A 23982-nucleotide genomic window follows, 5' to 3' on the forward strand; every position below is an offset into this window, starting at 1 on the left:
TGTGGCCATTTTATCGCTTTCCACAAAGACTCTAAATGCCATTAGCTGAAAGAAATATGCATTGAGGAATTCCTGCACTTATTGAATTCTGTAATAACTGCGATAGCTCCGGCAGAAATATGCCAAGCATGAAATTAGTGCTTCCACCGCTGCGGAGCTGTTAAATTTGAAATTAGACTTTTATTGGTCGGCGAAATGCTAAGAAACGACATGCTAAAGCCTTAGCTGATAAAGAAAATAACATCCTGTGTTCTGCCCGTTCACGCGCTACTACCCAATCCCTTGTTTGTAGAGTGTTTAGCCGCGTTGAGGCCACAAGTGCTACGAGGTCTTTGGGTTTTTATCCCGTTTCAGGTGAGGACAAGTCGTTTTTCTAGCCGATGTGTTGCTGCGCTGCGTCACCTCTCACTGCTGTTGCCAACCTCCCATATATATATATATATATATATATATATATATATTATTATTATTATTTTTTATTTTTATTTTTTTATTTATTCAAATCGAGAGAGCTGATGAAAATGCGGCGTGTTCCTCTCTTGAGTTGCATATCCATGGTAACAGGAGCCAGAGTCACAGTGAAGAGGTGAATCTGGAAATACGGCGAATCGCCTCTAACGTCTCCTCTCTACCTTCTCTCATCATTCCTCTCATCTTCAAAACACCTCCCCCCACCTGTGTGCGCCCTCCTCCTCCTCCTCCTCCTCCTCCTCCTCCTCAGATTATGCTTTTGACGGATCCGGAGTTTGAGAGCAGCGTGCTCATCAGCACTGATGAAGGGGCCAGTTACCAGAAGTACCGCCTCACGTTCTACGTGCTCAGCCTGCTCTTCCACCCCTCCGAGGAGGACTGGGCCTTGGCCTACAGCCACGACCAGAAGGTGAGAGCCAGCTCCGTCAGTGGTTCGCAACATGAGGACAAGGAGCCTCGTAAAGGAGCACCACATTCAGGTGCCGCTTATGCGACACGTCAAGCGAAAAGGCATAGATTTTCATACTTTTGTTTCGGAGACGTCTTGCATTCACATGTACATACTGTGTCTTTTAAATTGAATCGTCCCCAAACTTCCCCAAGATTTTCTTTAAAAAAGGCAGTGGACCCCTTCTGATCCACGAAGAGCCAGAACATTGCAGTGAACGTTGGAATCCACAGCGCATAATACATCTGATGGAATCTAAAAGTGCTCCGTAAAGGTGCAGATAAGACAAACAAACAAAAGAATCCTGATAGAAATAGGTCAATTAAGGTGATTAATAAAACACCAACCATTCATACAACATATAATAATTAGAGTTGTCAAAATAGATGCGTTAACGCAGATTGTGTTTAGTATGACTAAAAGCTTTAATGCAGTTAACCCACGATGGCCCTCCGGTTAGGATATTTGAACAGATAGAAAGTAAAGACAGAGCAGTGGACCGACATAAAATATTTTACACGCTCTGCAGGAAGCACTTCCTGCGCAATCTACCACAGTAACACGTTATTACACGTTAGTCGGGAATTCTGCTGACTGTTGTCAGTTCACAGCAACAGTGGAAATAAAAAACGGTCAGCTGTCCTCTGGGACAATGTCAACGGGTGAATTTGACTTCGTGGCTGCTGAAGAAGGAGTAACAGGAACATTAATGTGGATTAATGTTTGTTTTAGACAAGTGAGATGTTTTAAAGGTGTTTAATAAGCACATAACATGCATATATGTTTCTTTCTTTCATGAGTCTGTTTCCTGTGATTAATCATTTGACATCACTAATAATAATCATAAGCTTCTAAAATACACAATTAGTTGTAACGTTAAAAAAAAAAAAATGCATGTAAATAATGCAACTGTCGGCTCGATGACGCAGCGTTTTTTCAAGTGAAAACTGAAAACTTTTGCTGTGTTTTTGGGGGAGGGGGGCCGTCTCCATGACGACGACGCGTCGTTGTTAACTATGTGGTGTGTGCAGATGACGCTGAAAGCAATATGCAGGTTATTACATTAAATTTCACTCTATCGCTTTTTGTCCTCTTTTGCGCAAACAGGAAGCAGCTACGTTTGCTTCCTGGGAGCTTCCTGCTACGTAAACACTGTCAAACCTTCTTTTCTGGTTTTTACCGTGTCACCTTCATCAGGCTTTGTCACACAGTATGAAGCTCCGAGCGCACCATCTCCTTTTGTTCACACAGGGCTCAAAGATTGTTCGCCACAAATGTCCATTATGAAGGTCAGTGACTGTGACCCGAGAGCCGTGATGGTGGCCCGGCGGGGGGGGTGGGGTGGTGGGGGGGGGGGGGGGGGGGGGACTGGTGTCAGAGGGTGAAGCTGAATCCAACCTGTCACTGCTGAAGCTTGGAAAAGAAAAGAAAAGAATATCACAACTTGTGGCGAGTTAGTTGGAGGAAAATAAAAAAAAAAATAAAAAATGTTATTGGGGACAACAGCCTAATCAGAATATGTTTAGTTTAGTTTATTTATTGTAAAAATAGAAACAATCAAATTCAATTCAATACCATAGAGAAGAAAGCTTTTCCAATTCCTGAATGAAAGGGATCAGAAAGAAGATCAAACTTCTATACTCTGCCCCTTTATCTGCCCCAAATAACCCTTTTCCATTGAAAATTAAAAGCAAGCTGCAAATAACAAACAGTTTTTCAAAAGAACAAAACAAAATAAAAAACACTTTGATTCCCCAGCGTCATTTCTTTTTGTTTCAGTAATAACGTGTGTTTTAGAATCTATCGAGTCCTTCTCTAGATTGTTCCATAACTGGACCACTTTTACAGAAATGCAACATTCTCTTAATTTTTGATTACAATTTATTTATTTATTTTTTACGATTTCTGTTCCTTTTAAGTTTAAGTTAGAATTTTTTAAGACATGTGAAACCCAGAAAAGCACCACACTTACACTCCATGAGACAATGTCACATTACAATCCAACCAATCTGGTCTACCTGATGCGGATTTTAGTATTTGAAGCAAACTAAACCACCTGCTACAGTGAGTTTTAACCTTTTATTCAAGGAAAAGTCTTTATTGTGTAGCTACGTTAAGATCCACCTGTTTTTACCGGATATTTTCCCAAGTCCTCTGGGATGATACTCCTCCGTCACACCCGAGCTGCTTTATGCTGGAGAGACATTGTCACTTCACCTTTCACTTTTTTTTTTTTTTGTTTGTTGAGAAACACTCAAAAGGTGTTTATGGAGAAAAGTAAAACGCACAAAATGTACCCAGGTCATGATTTTTTTTTTGTTGTTTTTGTTTTTGTTTTTCCCAGCAGTTAGTTTTTTTTAAACATCGTCATCCTGCTGCTGAGTTTGTGACGATTGTTTTCCATTCTCTGGATATTTTCTGCGTACACAAATTCCTATTAATATGAGTGATCACCGTGGTCACCCAGACCCGGTCCACTCCTCATTTCAGTCCAAATTAATTTAGTTTGGCTGCATCTGATTCAATGATGTGCTGCCAGCATTCCTCTCCCAGTCTTTTGGCAAAGTTTAGTGAGCTTTGGTTTTCTTCTTGGACGCTGTCCACGGACTCATACAGTGTATTTAACTCTGAGCATCACTCAGTCAGGAGCTCCACGGAGAGTCTTTGTGCCAAGTCCGAAGCTTTTACCATCTGTTTCCAAATGCAGGAGTCCATAAAATGGTGAGCCGCTCGTGGCTCCCGTCTTACCTCCCAGCTACGGACCATCCTCCAAACACCGTAAATGCACCAACCGCAGGCCCCGTTTACACAACAACGCTTCGCTTTTTGCATTTTTGTTTCAGAAAGGTTGGGCGTTTACATGGCAACTTTTTAAAAAGGACGTCAGGACCACTGTCAGACTTTTGTACGAACAGAAGGCCAAGTTGGATTTTTATTGCGATGACTCGGCTATAAATCTACCAAGCCCCAGGAGAATATGCACTGGGTGTCATGTCACTCTGGAGGCCGCCATGATTGTTATTTTCTGTGTATTCCATGCATGTTCAGAAGAGCTATTTATTACTTGCTTGCGCAGTAGAAGCCTTTCAGAAAAGTTGCACCCCCCCCCATCAATTACACGGAGACAGAGTTGGAGCATTGCCAAAAAAGTTCCACCTTGGAAGCCAGTTTCAAATAATCGCATTTTCATTGTATCCGAGCACTGTTACGCGGAAACTGAAACCCAAAACACAACGAAATGTTCAGTTCTCATGTAAACGAGGCTTCAGTTTCAGATCACGTGGGTCACCTGTCGACCTCAGAATAATGAGACCAGCAGTGGAAAACAGGAGGTTTAGCTGTTTCAATGTGTTATAGTATCGGAACATCATAAGCTGAGTAGCGAAGAGGAGTTTGGTGAAATAGTCGAATTAACAAAAATGAAATGGACTTTTCAAGTCGTTGAAATAAAACAACACTGTCACGAATCATGGGTGGACCCAAAAGCAGACTCACAAACAGGTTCTGTATCTATTAATTCATATATTAGTAACTACTAACATTATTGTATTGACAATTTTAAGTTGCATGAACAGGGAAATACATGTTGAGTCAACTTTACTTTGTTAGGAATAATTAAAGCGTGTATTTATTGGAATTTGATGTCAATATTTTGCCAAAAATGTTTGTTGAACTGACTTCAAACTACCAGAGATGTTTTTATTCCAACAATAAAAGGACGTCTTTTAGTTTTAATCCACAGAAATATGTTTGCCATCACTTTTACTTTAAAAAAATTGTGTTTACAAGATATAAAGATTCTTCATAAACAAGTTGTCCTATATTTAGTAAATGTTAAATCCTCTTGCTAATTTCGGAACATGTCGGATTTCCTGTCGTCGCGTCTTCAGATCGGCTTTTAACTGGGGTTTATACCTGTTAATCAGTTGGTCACAGAAAGCTAATTCGATTCGATCGTCACTCGTTTTGCGTTCAAACTCGGCGTGAAACATTCTGATTCTGCAAGCTGCTATTTTCGAACTTGGAGAGTCAGAGTGAAGCGATCTCAGGGTAGAAGGAGGTAAATGGGTGGGAGTGCAGTTGAAAAAGAGGCGCTGCCTGCCTTCAGCCAAGACTCTGGGCAAAACAGAATTGTTGCAGAGCAGCGCGGCGGAGTAAAAAGTCATCAGTCACCGTGGTTACATAAGTGCTACTCCAGTGGGAATTAAAATATAACCCACAGCAGGTTATTTATCTGGGAAAATTACAGGGTGTCTAAAAAAATTATGCCGCTGCTGTCTACTGCATGAATACTAATCAAATGACGTGTCGGATTGACACTTTATTGATCTCTATGATTGAGTGTCAAGAAAGGTCAAGGGGAAGATTCACAACTTTAAGAAGGTGAAGCATGGAGCCAACTAGTGATGGAGATGTGGGGGCAGCTTGCTGGGATTGTTTGGGGGGGGGGGGGGGGGGGGGGGGGTCGTTCTTTTATCTCCAATCTATCCACCCTTCACCCAACAGATGGTCTCAAAGCTCTGCAAATGAACTCTGCTGAGTAGGAAGGATGAAGAAATGGAAGGATCGTGCACAGCCAATGAAGGCGCACGGCCAAAGACATGTGATGTGGCGTGTTCACAGAACTCTGTTTGATCCGGACTTTCTGGGAAACTTTGCTTCATTTGGGCCTCTGTGAATGCTCCCGAGCTCTGATCCGGATCAAACAAGGGAACTGTGGTCCCCTTGAAAATGTCGGTCTTGTCCTTCTTATGATGTGTTATCCATCTTAACTGATAATATACTTGATGTCGGTCTCCAATACAGTTATGACATCTTTTTTTTGTGGCCACTTCTAAAAAAAATTCTGCTTTTATAGAAACACAACTTTCCCCCCTGAAATGTTTGCTTTTTGATTGTGATTTCTTCCTCGGATCCACCCTCCTTCCTCTGCTTCCTTCACGAATCGCACTCTGGGCGGGTTAACTTAACACTTCATTCAAACTCTCACCAGAACACTGGATGTAAAAAGGCCTGAATGTGATTAGAAACCCCTGAATTATTGTTATTCCACTTCTGACTGTGTCATCCAGACACACACACTTACACACACACACACACACACACACACACACACACACACAACAGCCTCGGGCTTGTTGTTGCAAATAAAGAATATGTTGTTTGTGGACTTGGTTAAAAGGGGTTTACTCAGATAATATTGGGAGCTTAATTCGACCTGGTTTCCCTCACAGCTTTGACACTGGGATTGCAGCCGGCAGCGAGATGCTTTAATATGCTCCTTTTCAGCTCGCGAGCGGCTAATAGTTTAGCAGACTGGGTCAGTCTGAATTTAATCAGCTGTAAGTTGCTGCTTAGCCGCGGTTAAGTGTCGCCCCGAGGACTTCACTTTGAGGCAGGAGCGGCGCTCTTTAGTCAGACATCAGAATGCATGTGAGGACAAACAGGCCGCGGCGAGGTGTTTGTAATTCTTCGTTCTCTTTTAAGATCGCTTTTATTTTCAAATTAACATTCAGGTCGCTCGCCTCCTCAAAGTAAATGAAGACGTTTTTACATCCAGAGAACTCTGCGTGACCTTTTATTTTGGCGCCGCTTCCCCTTCAACTGCAGCAGGTTTGTAAGAGACGTGTCTCTCACTGATGGAGTCCCGGGCCGGCTTCTGTGGATAAAGGCCAAAGTCGCCGCCAAGTGAGCGAGCCACAAAAAACAGCCTGACGGAGTAGCAGCAGCTTCACGCGCGGAATAAAGGAGTCATCGTCCTCTGTCTCCCCGTTTACACGACAACCTTTGTTTGCATTTTGGGTGCCGGGTGCTCGGAAACCACGGAAAATAGGACTTTTTGAAAGTCGCTTTGATGGTGCAACTTTTCGAAACTGCTCCTTCTCCATGGAAACGGGGGGGAAACGCTGCTTTTCTGAAACGCCGCTACTTTGCATACACACCACGGCACCTGCGCAAGTAGATATTAAGAGCAGTGTTTCCTTCAGAGGGTCATGAAACGGGACATAATCTGAACACTTTGAGCCTTAAATGCTCCCCCACCCCCACCCCCACCCCCACCCCCACCCACACCCACACCCCATCAGACAAACGCTGTTTTCTTTAATTTACTCACTCATTCATGTGAGACCTTGTTGCCCTTTAACTGAAAGATAAACCGCTTCTGAACAGATACTTAGCGGCGTTCGAAGCGATGTGCGGATACGGTCCCATGGATGTGATTACGTATTTTGCTTTCTGCCGATGGATATTTGCATGCCTCCGCTCACGCTCAGCCAAACTTGAGAGACAAAGCCCTGACTCCGTAATGGCCTGTGTGGTGATTAACTCCTCCCATAATTCCAGCAGACGCCAGTACAGTGCTCCACACTGTAATCAAACCTATTTTCTCATGTAGATTTTCTGACCTGCGGCACATTGTGCTTCTTTTCCCGGCTGCTATTCGACATGGATCATTATTGCCTTCATCACCATCATCATGATCCTTCCGCTACCTCCCGTTCTTTTGGATTAAAACAGAGGTTAAACGACACTTTTATGAAGCTGCAAAAAAGAAAATGGACGGAACACAGAGGTGGCACAGTGAACCTGTTGGCTGTTAGACTTTTTCTGTAAAGAGCCTGTCCGGCCCAACAACGCCCTTTAGTAATCTATTCAATCTTTAGAAATGAAGTTGATGATTAAAAGCTTTTCACAGCTCAACCAGGAAGAAAGTGAGATTGAAATTGCATGTCCTGACGTACGGACATTATTAGGTGGACAAAAGGAGGTCAGATGCTCCCTTCACTAGGAAAATACATTGAAGTCAGGTTTATATTTGCAAATACAGTTGTATAACAGTTGATATATATATATATATATATATATATATATATATATATATATATATATATATATATATATATATATTGCTTATTATTATGATTTACGACTATTGCTCAATCAAAAGGGAAGAGATCACCCAAATTATTGTGGATTATTGTCTGCGGATCAACCAATTAAGATTATTGATTAAAAGAGCAGGGGAGAACTTGGGACTTCACACCTATATCCATTCATTCATTCATCCATCCATCCATCTATTTATCATCCATTCGTGTTTCTACTTACGTGGCTATCAAGTATGCTATCTAACTATTTAATTACCCATCTTCAGATGTACCTAGAGTGAATTCATTTCAGAAGTTTTTCCAAACAAAATACAAGGCAGCAAAACAAAAATGCACCAATACAGGAAAATGAATGTTGAGTAGGACTTAGGCCTTTTCAACCATTTAAACTCAACAAATATATAAAACAGCTTTACATGTTCAAAACCCATGTACTCCACCACTGCTGTGATTCAAACTGCTAGTTTAGGTCAGATACTGACCTGTTTTTGTTTGCCTCTTGTGTTCTAAAAATGTGCTTGAGAGGCGCCTGTTGTGACACACACACACACACACACACACACACACACACACACACACACACACACACACACACACACACACACACACACGCGCACACACACGACCAGCTTGCAAAAACACAAGTTCTGACAAATTGAAAATTCCCCGTCCTTGTGTTTCTTTTAAACCCCCTGCCAGCAAACATGCACTGCAGCAGAAACTGTGCATATTCACACGTCGACACACGCATGTGGAGTGTAACAAGTGCTACACGGGCATTCATGCTTCAGCTCTAACCTCATAAAGAGTCGCCCAGACGGAAATGTGGCGCGTGCTCACAGCGAGCCGCCATTTCATTCCACAGCGATGGTGCAGATCAATCCCCAGGTCCGCGCACACATTTAATTTGTGTGTTTGTGTTTCCACTGAAGGAACTACAATCCATTAAGACTGTGGCTGCGGCAGCAAAGAGCTCGCCGAGTCTGAACTGAATCACACATGAGATTCAGCCGCAGCTCTCATTGGCAGCGGGGCTGACAGTCTCCTGCGGAGGGAAGGATTAATGCCATTAGTCAGGTGATGGATGGCTTCATGTGAAACAGTAATAACACAATGGATCATGACTAAATGATCATGAGGGGAGCTGTCTTTGCCGGTTTGATTTCAGACAGTTGGGGTTTAGCGTCGGGGGGGGTAAAAGGAAGCAGTTGCATATTAGTTGGGGTCATAATCAGTTTGTGGAAATGTGCGCTCAATATCAAACGAAAGACAACAAATGTAAAGGAAGCAGATGCTAATAAGTCTCAGACGGACGACTGTGTAGGAGTTAAAGCAAGAATGCATATATTCATCTTCTGTCCCACTTTGTCCACCTGGTGATCCATTTAAAAAGCCATTCCTTCACTTTACTTTGAGTCAATCCTCGATTGTTGAAATTATCCTTTTAGTCAGGACTCAAAAGCCACAAATTAACGAACGAAGAGTTTTATTGTTGTAATATAAAGAGCGTGACGAAAGTGAGAGCAACACCATGAGTTTGAAATATAAATGAAGTAAAAATGTATTCTGGAACAATATGAAATATGAAAACTATACGGTGGAGGAGCGATAAAATGTACCACAGTGTGTAGAGCAAACATAAAATATGTACAGCAACAAAGTGAATTAGAAACAAATACATAAATACATTAAACTACAACAGATATAACTATAAAATGTCTGATAAAATATTGAAGAAGTAAAAAATATGCTACTACTGATTGAGCAGAGGTGACGGGTGACGAATTCATTAATTAATAAAATATAAAAACTACAATTTTTAAGCTTCTAAAGGAAGGAGGGAAGAAAGAAGTATCAAACAATAAAAGTTAAAATAAAAGTTTTGAATCAAATAATTAGTTCACAAAGACCATTAAAAGCAAATGACAAATGAAATGATTACCGTATAAAGCCTAAGCACATCCACTAACCCTCACATCAGAGTTTTCTCTCATGACACTATGATACTCTTACTTCATTTCTTATTTTGATAATATGTTGGTTTTAATTTCATTTTTTAATCTTGCGTGTGATTTAGATGCTACTGATTCCTCGATTGTCCCATGAATTGACCCGTTTTACAGAAGTGCACCGTTCCAATAATTTGTTGAACAAGTTATACTTCCTTTTTCTTTTGACAAACCTGTTCTGGACAGTGAGTGGTGACCTTTGTTTTGGAGCTTTACGCACAATTTGCAAAATACTATCATCTCCTATATTGTGAAATTTCAACCAGAGTCAATACGGACAGTCTTCAAATGTCCAGTACAGCAACTATTACTGCTGCTGCTTTTGCACATCTGTTAATCAAATTCACCGTCCCTCCTTCCATTAACCATGAAAAAAAGATGGAGATAATCAGTGAGCTGATGTAGTTCCTCCCTCCCCCTGCCTGAAGAGGGCTACAATCTTTTTTTCCTCCATGAGGCAACCAAGAACACACTCATGCGATGGTACAAACAGGACAACGTCATCTGCATAGAGTAGACTCACGACCTTCCAGCTTCCTCAGATGACCTGATCTGAGCAGCCTGACCATGAAAATTACAAAAACTACAAACTACAGGGCCTTCGCAGAGTCCAATACACAACTCATTGCTGAGTATCCCGAGCAGAGTTTCCAGCTCACACACCAGGAGTGCAGAGTGTGCGCCGGCGTGATGAAACGGGGAATGGAGCCTCTGAAATCAAAGAGAAATTATGGATACAGTGACGCGGTGATGGCTACAGGGCACACGGAGGCAGGCAGAACAGATGGAGTAACTCACTCTGATGGAGGAGCAGATATTTATTGCCACTCAGTTGTCAAAACAGCAGATGGAGGTGAGCTGCCAAAATGACAATGGCAAGTGTCGACAGAGACGGAGACGAGAAACTTTTCAGCCTCTTGGTGCCTCCGGGAAGTAGTTTCACATGACTCTGCAATTTCACGGAGCTGGACAGTGTGTGTGTGTGTGTGTTTGTGCTTGAAGTTTGTCTTCCCGGAACATTTTTTTCAATAGAGATATTCATCAAACATCAATATACCGTAATTTCCGGACGATTGAGCGCACCTGAATATAAGCCACACCCACCAAACTTGGAAAAAAAAGAGAAAGTTTGGAATTACATGATGTACCTGAACGCATCACCTATTTATCAGCGGCATGAAGCTCACTAACCCGTAAAAATCCATAAATTAGCCGCGTCATTGTTCAAGCAGCAGGGTTCAAAGCCCGCAAACAAATTAGCGGCTTGTAGTCTGGAAATTACGGTACCACTTATACACTCAGCCTCAATTTTCAGTGAATCGTTTGGCTTTATTCATCATGTGTGAGCAGGCCTTCGCTGCCACATCGCTCAGGTTTTAACTGAAAAAGCACCATGCGGGAATTCTCCACAGACCAGGTGAAGCGCTCACCACTAACACGCATCCTCCCAGCTCTTTGGTAAACACTTCGTGTCTGCCGAAGGTGTTTAGAATTCGACGGTCGAATTGAGGAGTGGTTGATATTTGAAAATCTATGGTGACCTTTACATATCTGGAACGTGTCAGTCTGCTCCTCGTCCTCAGCGGAGGAGAGGCCTCGCTGTCAGGTGATGAAGACAGGAGGATAAACGCGAGGCGGAGGGGAGGGTGGCATCTGCGGGGTACGTGTGCGAGAGGTCGAGGGGAAAACTGGGGTGTGAGAACAGAGCGGGGGAAATGAAGCGGTAAACGAGAGCAAATGAAGATTGATCGATTATGCTTGAATTGTGAATAAATGACTTATTTCTATCTGTTACCGAGGCTTCACTGACACTCCGCGTCGGCAGGGCAACAGATGAAGCTGTTGCGCTGATTGGAGGTTTGTCCACCAGTTCTCACACGGTGTGTGTGTGTTCCCCCGATTGTCGGCCTCGGTTAGAGTCGGACCAGATTCCCTTCTATCACATCCGAGGAGGTAAAGCAGAGACACATTAGCGGTTAGCGCGCCGCTGCTGCTCTGTGGAGTGGGGGGGGGGGGGCGTTCATTCTTCTTGTCTCAGCAGGACCAATTTGGAATCTTCTCGGAGCGGTCGTTCCACAGCAGGGATGGAAGGTGTGTGTTTTAGCGCGGCAGACAATTAGAACATTTGTTTTAGTTGACATTACACTCCAAACCTCGCCTGCAAAGCGGTTTTCACTGCTGTGAAACTCGCGCTGCATTAAGGAAGCGTTTGTGTTTTCACAACCGTAGACCTGAGATGTCCTGATTATTTGCTTATTTGACAGTTGGAGCTGCGGGAAAGTCGCTCGATAGACTCTGACTATTTCAATGGGCTTTGTTCCGTTTGTCTGTGTTCTTGCTCACAAGTCAACTGTTTGCCAGTAATCATCTCCTGTTACAGATTGATCACTAAACCTCAAGCGTTTGTCACAATCAAACCAATGTTAACTTTGCTCTGTTGGACCGGCTGACTGTGGAGTCTTGGCTGTGGAGAGTTTGAGATGGGGAGTCAATGGAGGGGTTTCAGAACTGGTGTGATGTGATCATGTTTTTTTAGTTTCGGTGAGTAGCCTGGCGGCACTCTCCTGAATGTATTAGAGTTTTTAAAAGTTTTTCTTGATGATGCCGAAAAGGCGTGTGACAACTGGGAGGAGACATAAACATGGACGAGCTTCTCATCGTCGGGCAGGGTAAATGACGGGCGGAGGGTTGCCTGCACGTTTAAATCTATTTTTTTCAGGTACTTTAATTTCCCTGCTACCATCTATAAACATGATTGATTGGTTTTATAGCAACTCCACATTGCAGCTGTGGTCCGTTAGTTGGTAAAGCCGGCGGTTTTTCCAATCTACATGTTGGTGGTTCAAGCTCCCGTCTCGCTCAGTCCATGCTGAAGTGTCCTTGGGCACTTGTCTGATATAATCAGCAGAAAGTGATTATCTAAGCTGATCCCTGAAACCCCCCAAAAACCTGAAATTGATACCAATGGTGTGGAAGCAGCTTGTAGAGCAGCATTCACCATTGATGGTTCGAATGTGTGAATGACTCTGTGGATGAGACAACTGAAGTGGTGAAATGCACTTTCGAAGCGAAGTCCGTTTACCATTGACGTTCCTGTGAATTACTAATATCAATATAAAGCATGTTAAGTTTCATGCTCACAGAAATGGATGCTGGTGCTGTTTTGGTTAGGATGTGTTTTTCAATACCACGAGTGATATTGTGTACAAGCATGGGTATTTATGAGTATTCTGAACGCTTTAGACTTGTTAACATGAGCTGGAAATGGTATCAGCTCCATGTTCATTTAATTGAGTTCTCCATGGGGTAAATGGATGGAGCTCTGAGCCCAAGAAGCAAAAATGAAAAGTGAGTTGGATTTGATAAGGGAGGTTGTTATCAAACATATTTAAATCTGGATTTCCCCAAAACAGAAAACTCCAATACTCTATGATTGGGCACCAAGTCAAAGCTCAGAATAGATTGAAAGTTCTTAGAAAGAGTTCAACACAGAACTAATGTTAAAAAGTCCACAAACAAAAGTCATGGGGAGCCAGTTGAGGAAACGTCTCTCAACCAAATACCGCCTCATTTCCAGTTTTAAAACAAAATGTGTTCGAGAAAAGACGTGGTCAACAGTAATGTTTTCAGACATTGTTCGGAACATTACACATTTTTAAAGTCCTCTCAGTATGGCTCCACTAATGTTTTCAGTGACTCACTGCTGATTCACATGTCCTGCATCCACGTGGCGTCGGAGTATTTGCTAAAACGGGTTGGAATTGTATTGTCAGCCGCTCCATTCACGGTCAGTCAGGAAATATCGACCCTCCTGACCCCGGACCTCTGTGTTCTGTACTCACCGATTACCTGATAAATGGGTTTTGTGGGTAAACCTTGACTCATTGATCTGAACCCACCTAAAGCAGTTGACTTTTCTATTTAACGCTGCCAGTACATCTGTTTCCATCAGCCTAATGTGATGGGACGAGATGCTTTATATTACAAGGTTTCTTTTTCAAACAATCTGAATACTCCAGAGCTTAATTAACTTATATTCACTGTTTTGACTTTCACTCTTGAGCTGCTTCCTCCCCCATACCCGCCATCCATGCGATCATTTAATAATCATTTTGTCAAAGTTTGAAGTTTCTCTGTGTTTAGTTTCCTCATCGTTTTGTGATATAATCAGCTGAATGTGATTATCTAAGCTGATCCTAATCATTTCTGTGTCTTTTTGTGAGAAAATACAATTATTCGAAGCAAATAAACCATAGCGCCATAAATGAGGAAATCTAGTTTATATTTCATGAGGGCTTTTAAGAAAAATGCTTGTGCGGTACATGGTTTGGTTTTCCGCTGTGACAGGAATGCAAAAGTAGCCAAATCCCAACAGGACAAAAGCCATGAGGGCAACAACGCGACTGTTTTCAGTGCTAAAATCCACCCCAGGTAATATAAAAGCTAATGTTTCTGTTGATTTTAGTAGATTATGCACAATGAATAATTCAGCATGCTGCGAATGCCTAATGACTCCCGTTCATTCAGCTTTAGTGCCACCCAAATTTATTTTTTTTTTGCTGATGTTTGTGGAGAAATTATAACTATTGACTCAAGTTTCTTGGGGTGTCCTTGCAGGCGCTACGCAGAAAAACAAACAATCATTAGACTTTTTTTTTTTTTTTTTTTCTCACCACTGTTGTGTGACTAACCAGCGTTGTGTTAACGGCGTGGAATCTTTCTTTGGTTAACCAGGCTCCCTCGGGGTGTGACCTGTTTGTTCATTACCACCCCTACACTTGCATTTTTTTTTTTTTTTAGGACAGCATTAGTAATTTACTAATTGGAGTGTGAAATTATAAGGAGGCCTCCATTATAAAATGTCATTGCACAAACAGGGAGGAGAGGATCAAAGATTTATGGTTCAAAAGTGCTGTGTTGCCAGAAAAAAAAAAGAGAAACCTATGTGCAATTTCCAACCTCCTTCCAAGCCCATATAGTCACAACCCCATTTCCCTTCTTCTTTTTTTTCTTTTTTCCTTCCCACAATCCCCCTAATGATCGTAACAGGCCTCGCAGCCCATAAATCTGAATGGTGGGGAAAGTAAGTGTCTCATCGTTATGCAGCCTCCACCTCTCTGTGGAAAGGCCTCAGGACAGCGGCGCCACTTGTTTAAATCCAATCTCATTTCACTGAGCTCTTCATCACTAAAACCCCCCCCCCCCACCCCCAACCCCCAACCCCCAACCCCCAACCCCCACCCCTCTCGCACCTAATGACGTCCCGGTGCCGTACTGTTGTCTTATGCGTAATGGGGACGGGCGCGAATTACTCTTCCGCTTGACTAATGGTGATGAGTGAGTCGAGCTGACGGAGTCGTTTTCTGGAGAGTCATAATGCTGCCCGTTGCCCGGAGACGTCCTGCCGGAGTCGTCTGCCGGACGGCTGTCACCTTCACAGGACCCCCGGTTCAAGTCTGCATCTGTTCACAGACGGGAGTCGTGGCGTGACGTGCTCGCGCCACGCGGGATTGATCTCAATGTGTCACAACTCAGTTCGTCAGAAAGAAGAGGGAAGAAAATACTGGGTTTCATGGAACGTTTCTTTCACAAAACAGCACAAGGTCACAGAAAACTCCAAATTAGTACAGTAATAATATAATATTTCCATTCTATTCTATTCTATCATTAGAATGGAATTCAAATAATTTAATCCCAAGAGGAAATTCCACTTAAAGAAGCATTTTAAAGTTAATAGAGTAAACTAGTGATACAATATTAAGTAATTACAATCAAATATTCATAAACGACTAAAATATTAAAGAAGTAAATTCAATGAAATATTCAATAAGTACATGTCAGAAAATACATATTAAAAAAAGTACACTGACTAAATGAATACAACAAATGCAATCTAAATCTGAATCAGAGATTATATGCTGACAGTTATATTCAGCAAACAATTAATTCATTTGGGGATTTTTAGGCAGCATATCGAAACCGAATACTTACATAACATCCTAGCAGGTTCATATATACAAATAGAAACGTGCAATTATTAAGAATAGATTCAAAATACACACAAATAATAATTTGAAAGTCTTAAAGATAAATTTCACTCAGACGTCACTCATTGGATGCTGGAGCCATGGTTATCAAAGTGATAAACATAAGTTAGTGGGAGGAAGATGCTCTATAGTCTGTTAGGGCGTCTTTTCTAAAGACAGTGAGAAGGAGCAACAAGAAAACAGCTGAGATAAACTACCGAAATGCAGACAGACGCGTGTTCTCAAGGGTACAAGATATATAAAATGTGACTTGACTATGCATGTAAAAAATTTATAAATTTTAATTACAACTATTTTAGGAACATTTATGACTACTCACAGGACCAATGCATGCTATAAGGTAACCATGAACACAATTTAGTTTGCTTGTCAACTACAAAAGGCTGCCGTACAGACAAGAAGTCACGCTTTTTTTTTTTTTACTTGTTTGGCTGGTCATGTAACTTCCATCAGGAAACAACCATTATGTCAAAAAAAGATGCCACTAGATGTCACTGAAAGTCACCAACAGAAAGCTGTCGTGGAACTGCAGGAAACCTATATTAATACCCGATTTGCCTGACTTGAGTATGACAAAAGGTTCCAAAAAAATAGAATTCCATGTAACAGAATGTAGATTAAATATTCGACCCTCTTTAATTGTGGGTTGTTAAGCAAGTATAGAAATTTAGGTTTTTGGTCTTTCAGCCATCTTGTCATATTTCCAGATTAGTGTTGTGAAAATCTCCCGCACATCCAAAATGTCATGTACCCGATTATTCAAAAGAAAATAAGTACTTAGTGAAGTAAATGATGGAATAATAATAATACAAGTGTCTCATACACCATCACAGCATTTTCTTTCTGATGCATTATTTTGCAGAAGAAACTAATGCTAAGGAGGGACTTGTATTCCAGAATACTGTAATCAAGGACAAATGTCTGAAAATGAATGAAAACACAGGACAATTTATCTTTTTATCAAGGAAGTAGCCATAATGGGTGACTTCAAGCTTGTTTTTGCTTCTTTAAAACAATCACTTTTCAAGAGGAATCCCAGAAAACATTACTTTTAAATTGGTCGCCAATTTTCGCATTCCTTTAAATTCGACACTTTTGATATGGCTTTTATGACACATCGCATCACAAATGACGAAAAGATCATGAAATCTGTGCTTGTTTCTCAATGTCTTCAATGTATGAACAGTAAATGGTTGGCCTACAATAATATGGCACTATGAAGCGGCTCCGTTGATCCCGTGTTTTAGTGCACGTGGCTCTCAATGAGGAAACACTCAGACTCAAGTGGTACTCGGACTCAAAGCTTCTTGCGTGGTTGTTTCATTAGTGAGGTGAAGCAGGAACCTTCTGGACGAAGCCACCAGCCCTGCGAGCAGGAGCCAACGTCTCTTTTCTCGGAGAGGGAGAGACAGCCTCGCCGTCCCTTCAGTCCTTCAATATGCAAACATTGTTTGACTTAATCCACCCTAATGATGCAAATTTATGCTCTTAATTATTTCAAGCTGAATCGTATCCTGGCTAAACGTTCTCAGATATGCAACGGGGACATCATACTCAATAAAGTATTCAGAGAGAGAGAGAGAGAGAGAGAGAGAGAGAGAGAGAGGGAGGACATTATTCAGGATTACTTTTTTATTCTTTCTTTTCATTTGCATCGACTCCATAAAATGAATTATCATTTTCCATTTTGTCACATTCCCAATATGGTTGACATTGTTGTCCGGAGCTATAGATTCCCTTTTTTTGAAGAGTCCTCCTTAGATAAGCTATTTAATAGGAATGCATCTCAGACTGCTTTGCCTTTTTCTGAAATCGTTCCCTCCGTCATTGTAATCCTCAGCCGACACATAAATGTGACTCCTCATTTAAACCTCTGATTTGTGACGTACGCAGACTCCATTTAAATAGTGAACCAGTTTTCTAGCAAGAGCGGGTTTTTTTTTTTAACAAAAGTCTTTTTGAAATCTGCCGTCGTCCGGCTGAAAGTTCAGCTTTTTTTCTGTGGGTAAGTGTTGATTTTGGTATTTACTGCCTGGGCCTGCTGCTGTTTCACTTTTAAACATGAAAATAAAGTGGGTAAGTGGATTGAGGAGTGAGTTTAGTTAGCAGAGTTAACGTAACACAAGTAAACCACAATGGAAGAACTTCAAGTTATTGTTCTGTAAAATGACCGCCTTTGACTTTTTTACAATTTTGGCTGAAGAAAAGCACTTGCAGGTGAGATGGTTGGAATCTAATTGTATGGACTTTCTTCTTTATTTCTCTCAAAGTAAAACAGGTTGGATGATTAATGACATTATCCACCAGCATCTCGGGCTTTTCTCTTGTAATAAAACATTTAAATATGGTGGCATTCTCTGTGTGAGCAAACCACAACATGTGACCGTTCATTTATTGTTCTTACACACCGTTTCTTTATTTATTGGAATAGTACTGGCGTTATGTCACCTGTGACCAAATATAATGGAGGAAGATTCTCTGTGTTGTAGATGTTAACTCTTCTGGAAATAAACAGATTTCTGAACTATGAGAAGAAGAAGCAACTAAACAGCTGAGGTAAACCAACTTGCAGGTCTTAGAAAGGGAAACTATTTAAACACACTAATGCTGATCACAGTCACTGTGGAAACAGGCTAATGTTACTTATGGTAACGTTTTCATGAATAGTAACTGTTAGGACAGCAGCTGTGGCTACTGGGAAAGCTCACGGTAATTCCTCATACGTACGACAAAACTTCCGAGTGAATATTTGCAGAGCAAATTGAGCAAATATGAAGCGGGTGTAGCACCTGACCCTGAGTATGGGGAACTCTGGCTCGAGTCCTCGCTGTAACAGGAGATCCGAGAACCTGTACAAGTCTAACCTGCAACAAATCGCTGTGGTGACCCCTTGAAAATGGAGCTGCTCCATCAACGGTTCCGTTCAGAAGTTCCTGGCTCATTATTGCCAAAAAGTCGTGGTGTTAGGATAAAGCATTACTGTATGGCACACTCCTCGCAGCATCAGATCAGAGGGTGTTTGAGATGACCTCCGATTTAAAGTGACAGCTCCCGCAGTTTATCCTAATGAAGCAGATCGATCAACGCGTGCCAACTTCCTGCCCTGTGTCCCGCCTTCAGCTGAGAGGTGGCGCCGGGCTGCGGCCGGGACGTCTGCTGCGCGTTTGTCAACCCAACGACTCTCCAGATGGCGCGTATCGTTTCAGGCCGGGCTCGCTCGTCCTGAGCTGCGACAGCTCCGCCGCGCTCCAGCGGGCCGTGGCCGGCAACGCCCTCCCAGGGCGCTCTTAATGGACTTTAATTGGAAACACACGATCGGGACAATGCAGACGGTGCACGAGCTCGCACAGTGGGGATAATAAGGATGGTCTTTGTGCACATGGGTGCAGCAATTCAAAGGGTAATTATTCCACGAGGGTGGAGAATAACTGCCTGAAGGAAGAAACCGGCTGTTTTACATTACAGGCAAGAGCCACCGGCTTCTGATTCTCGTCTACGAGGAAACCTAAAATCCTTAATGAAGCCAATCTACCTATGTGAGAAGTGCACATAGATGTCCTCTAAGCATATGTTGCTACAGTGACGGGTCAGCTCAGTGGAGCAAAGTGCTGAAGCTACGTCACACCTGTCAGTCAGGAAACCTCCCGTTTATGAGCCACTAATGGGGCAGGGGCCAGCATTAGGACGAGGAGGGGCTGTGTGAACGTGAGCACAAACCCACAGGGAATCTATTTGTGAAACCCGACTGGGTGCACATTAGAGTTTGACACTGATAATCATATAGGATAACGTTTTCATTTGTTGCCCTCGCGAAGGCAACAAGTGGCGGAAAAATCCACAGGAGGTTGATGTTACACGGTAAAACGTCTCGTTCCTGCACATTTATCGCAATCGCTCCTTCAGAAAGGCTGCAGACCGACCCTGTTGCTTGGGAATCACTTTCTTCACCAAACTTTAGAATGAATATCAATGTTGTTGATTTTTTTTCCTAAACCACATTTTGACCATCTAATATGTGATTTATACGCTAGCATCCTAAAATATGCCGCACAAAACATCGTGTCAAGTGAAAGTTTTAGTCAGACTGGATCTTCAGCTTTATTCCTACAATTTACAGTTTCAAATTTTACGGCAAATAAAACACCTCATGTTTCATACTCAGCATAACTAAATGACCCTGCTGTATTATCTGTATGTCGGTAGAAAGGTGCTCATATCCAGGGTGGAAACTTAAAGTCAATCATGAGGGGTGGTAAAATCATTTTGAGGGATTCCAAATAATGTTTAGGGGGCATTTATCAGTTTTTAAAAGGATGGAGGGTGTCCAGAGCCCAGTGTTGTACTCAAGACCACGCTCTGGTCGTGGTCTTGACTTTGACTTAAGGCCCCTGCATACTCTCTTTTTGAACCCATAAGAACAAGAAGAAAATTCGGCAGTGACGTCAGCCAGCTGCCGAAAAAAAGCTTTTTCGGCAGGACTGTTCATACTCCGATAAGAAGCTGCCGAACTTGCAGGCCACGCCCCCTCACCGCAGGCCACGCCCCCTCACAGCAGCCACACGTCTATGATGCGGCGTTTAAACTTTTCAACTGCACAGTTTATTTCTGGCCCCCAGTGCTTTCAGAAATACATTTCTCTGAACTTTTTCACTAATAAGAGAGTTTTTGTCCGAGCGCCATGTTGGTCCGTTATTAACTGCAGAAGCTGACTGCTGTTCATGATGCGTTCAGGTGCATCATGAACAGCAGTCAGCTTCTGCAGTTAATAACGGACCAACATGGCGCTCGGACAAAAACTCTCTTATTAGTGAAAAAGTTCAGAGCGCCATGTTGGTCCGTTATTAACTGCAGAAGCTGACTGCTGTTCATGATGCGTTCAGGTGCATCATGTAGAAGTCTGCACTCCGACATTTTAACGAGCTGCGGCGCTCGTACAGTAGCGATGTTACAAGCTAAATATGATTAAGATATGACTGATAGTCATGAGCGAACTGGAACACGCATGCGCAGCACACGGCAGTGCAGAAGTTTCGGCAGTGCGGCTCCTACATAGTTCGGCCAGGGCGGTTGGCACAGCAGAAACAAATTTCAAAATGACGTCATTTTGTTCGGCAGGACCCCGCACTGCCGAACTTTCGTCTTGTTTTTATGGGGCCTTTAGTTCCTTAAAGTCTTTTTTTGTATTGTTTGGGCCTTAACTACAACCTCTCCAGAAAGTTCTGATGATTGTGAGTCTGCCTTCTCTATAGATTTTGGATGAGGATTTGTCAATTAAAAAAGGTTGAAATGATGAGGAAACAGTGGAATTTGATTTATTTATTTATTTATTTTTCTGCAGAGCCGTGGTGACTGAAGATGCTGTGGACTGAACTTTCTTCTTTATTGCCTCTTACTCGCGGTCCAGACGGCTCATTTGCATCGCTCTTTTCCTATACGTCCCCACACAGGAGCATCCATACTGCTGCGTGCTGTGCAGGCTCCATAAATCGTAGGGTATAAAACCCATCCTCACCCTCAGCCCCATACGGGACGCGCCAACAGAAGCCACTTGATTTAAAGCACTGTACACAGATGCATCAAGAATTTATAGGAGACTTAATTAGGAGTTATAAAAGTGACTTATAGTAATTGTGTGGGACACAGGGGCCTGTAATGCAGCAGTTATCATTTCCATAATCCCAAAGTCTTGATCCTTTTCTATGAACTTTTATCTGTTTGTGCTTTGATGGTGATGCAGAACGAGGGGTTTTTTTTTCCCACAGTGATTGCAGCTGCAGTGCTGCAGGAGGATCCGTGCAAACTGAGTTTACTGTGCTCTCTTAGACTCCCTTGCCCCCCCAAAAAAACACAATTCATCAGAAGCAGTTTGTTCAGAACAATGCTGCACAAAAAGCAATACCAAAGCTCATATATCGCACATTTACCAACACGGCCTGGGTACCTGCTTTCATTTAGTATTTCATTTCGTATTCTTGGACCAGATTAGCTTTCAGAAGTCCTTTTGACATATTATCCTTTACACAAATATATATTTTTATTTATTTATTATTATTATGATTATTATTGTTGGGATATTTTATGAACTACTACATATTTAGTTTATTGCCACTTCACCTCAACACGGTCATGGTTTTTTTTCTGTTAAGTATTTTAATGTAATTATTTTAGACAGTTTAGTTTATGTACACAGACACACATGCACACAGCATTAAGATGGCTTTACATGAACAAACATGATCAGCAATTAAAACATAAAATACAGTTGAAAAGAAAAAGGGAATATTTTACAAAAATCATTGTTTTAAAATGCAAAAATGTTACAATTCAATAAAAAGAAGATTAACCGTGATTAAAGTAAATGTAATACAATGATAAATGTCCGATTGCAGCAGAAAAGATTTGTGAATAAGAACATCTTCAGGATTGTCAGGAAAAAAATCAGAGCTCCGGCCGATTTGAATGTTTCTTCAAAACAGTTGTCAGATAGAAACACGCTCACCTGCTGTTTGTACTGGATGCTAATCTTCTGGTGAAACAGTGCTGTTTTATCCAGGTGTGTCATCTTCATATTTATAATAGCACATTCAGTTGTTGTCCATAATCTGAGGCAGTACAAGCATGTTGATGTTAGCGGGGGAAGTGGTCCCGGGATGGAGCCTTGTGGAACTCCTCATATAATGTTCTTCAGACTTTAACCTACCTTCTGAAATCTTTCAGTTTAATTCTGCCTTTTATGGAGTCATAAAAGGCAGAATTATTTATTCGTTCATTTATTTGTTTATTTGTTTATTCATAGTCCATCATTACAATTATTGTATGCAATTTATTTTCGGCGTTGCTGTTTTTTGCAGTAAATAGTTAATTTACTCTTTCCCTATAATCAGTTTTCCTTTCTATTATTTAAATGATACTTATTAAGATTATCCAGACATATATTGAAAAGGGTTTATTCTGACTTTTCTAACAGGATCGAGGCAAACATTCCCCTCTAAAGAAAACAAGGTTAGAAAACAGGTGGGAAAATACATTAACTCCACCAGTCAGACATAAGACTCAACGTTCAATCTGTTGCTGTTCGATCGGAGAGCTAAAGGGCAGCAATCTTGCGCGTTTGTATCTGCACTCACTTCTGAAAGCCTCTAGCAAAGCCTGTAATGTCTTATTTAGCAGAGGGGAGCAGCATCTGCCAATGGCTGGAAATCAGGGCTGCAGCTGGGGTCAAAAAACAGTCAGCGTGAGCCTCCTGTCGCTAATTGGTCGGTTGAACGCATTTTATCCTACGATCCCAGTCGTATTGTGCCACTCTGTTTCACTGCAGGCTCAAACATGCGGGTCCACGAAATCCGTGACTATGATCTCTGCCGTTTTCTTCGTGGCAGCCCTGCAGCTCACTGCTAGTTCATGCTAGTTTGCATCTGTATGTGTGCTTTTGTGTGTGTCATTATTACTGCTGCGGGGACCCCCCCCCCCCAAAAAAATCTGTTAAAACTTCCACAGTGAGTAGGCTTCCTGTTCTGATATCTGATGATGTGATGTTGTGTGATGTGATGCATTATTATATGACATATAGATAGATGGATGGATGGATGGATGGATGGATGGATGGATATAAATATATGGATGGATAGATATAGATATATATATATATATATATAGAGATAGATAGATAGATATAAATATATATATATATATATATATATATATATATATATATATATATATATATATCATGTAAGTCACATAATACGAGTCTCCACGACATCGTTTCTGTGTTTTTACTTCAGGAAAGTTTTGCGTTTACACGGCACTGTTTTGAAAACGGCAGGAATGCTGAAAAAGATGTAGTTATCATGCCAGGCCACAACATGGTTGTTGGTGGGTTGTTCTTTATGATGAAACCAGTTAGATTAACGATGGCGAGAACGCAGATATTCGTATGAACAGGCGACCAAGTTAGTTATTTATTTACAACTATATGTAGACTAGGACTCTGCGTATGCTCGGAAGAACTATTTACTACGGCCATGGTGCTAATATGCAGCGAGGTTTTAGAAAAGAGGACACCTGGGAGCACATTGCTCATTGGGCAAACAAATTGAGCAAATTCATTAAGTATT

General features: G+C 41.8%; 1 protein-coding gene across 1 annotated transcript in view; it reads left to right on the forward strand.

Annotated features, from left to right (window-relative positions):
* Positions 1–23982, forward strand: part of sorcs3a (sortilin related VPS10 domain containing receptor 3a) — a gene marked incomplete at its 5' end in the record, with an annotated part of 284232 nt that overhangs the window by 169610 nt on the left and 90640 nt on the right. The window contains one exon of the mRNA XM_080464067.1: positions 722–880. Coding sequence (XP_080320193.1) covers positions 722–880 — 159 coding nt within the window. The remainder of the gene's footprint in view (positions 1–721; positions 881–23982) is intronic.

Source organism: Lipophrys pholis (assembly GCF_963383615.2).
Source record: "Lipophrys pholis genome assembly, chromosome: 5".
NCBI classification, from domain to species: domain Eukaryota; kingdom Metazoa; phylum Chordata; class Actinopteri; order Blenniiformes; family Blenniidae; genus Lipophrys; species Lipophrys pholis.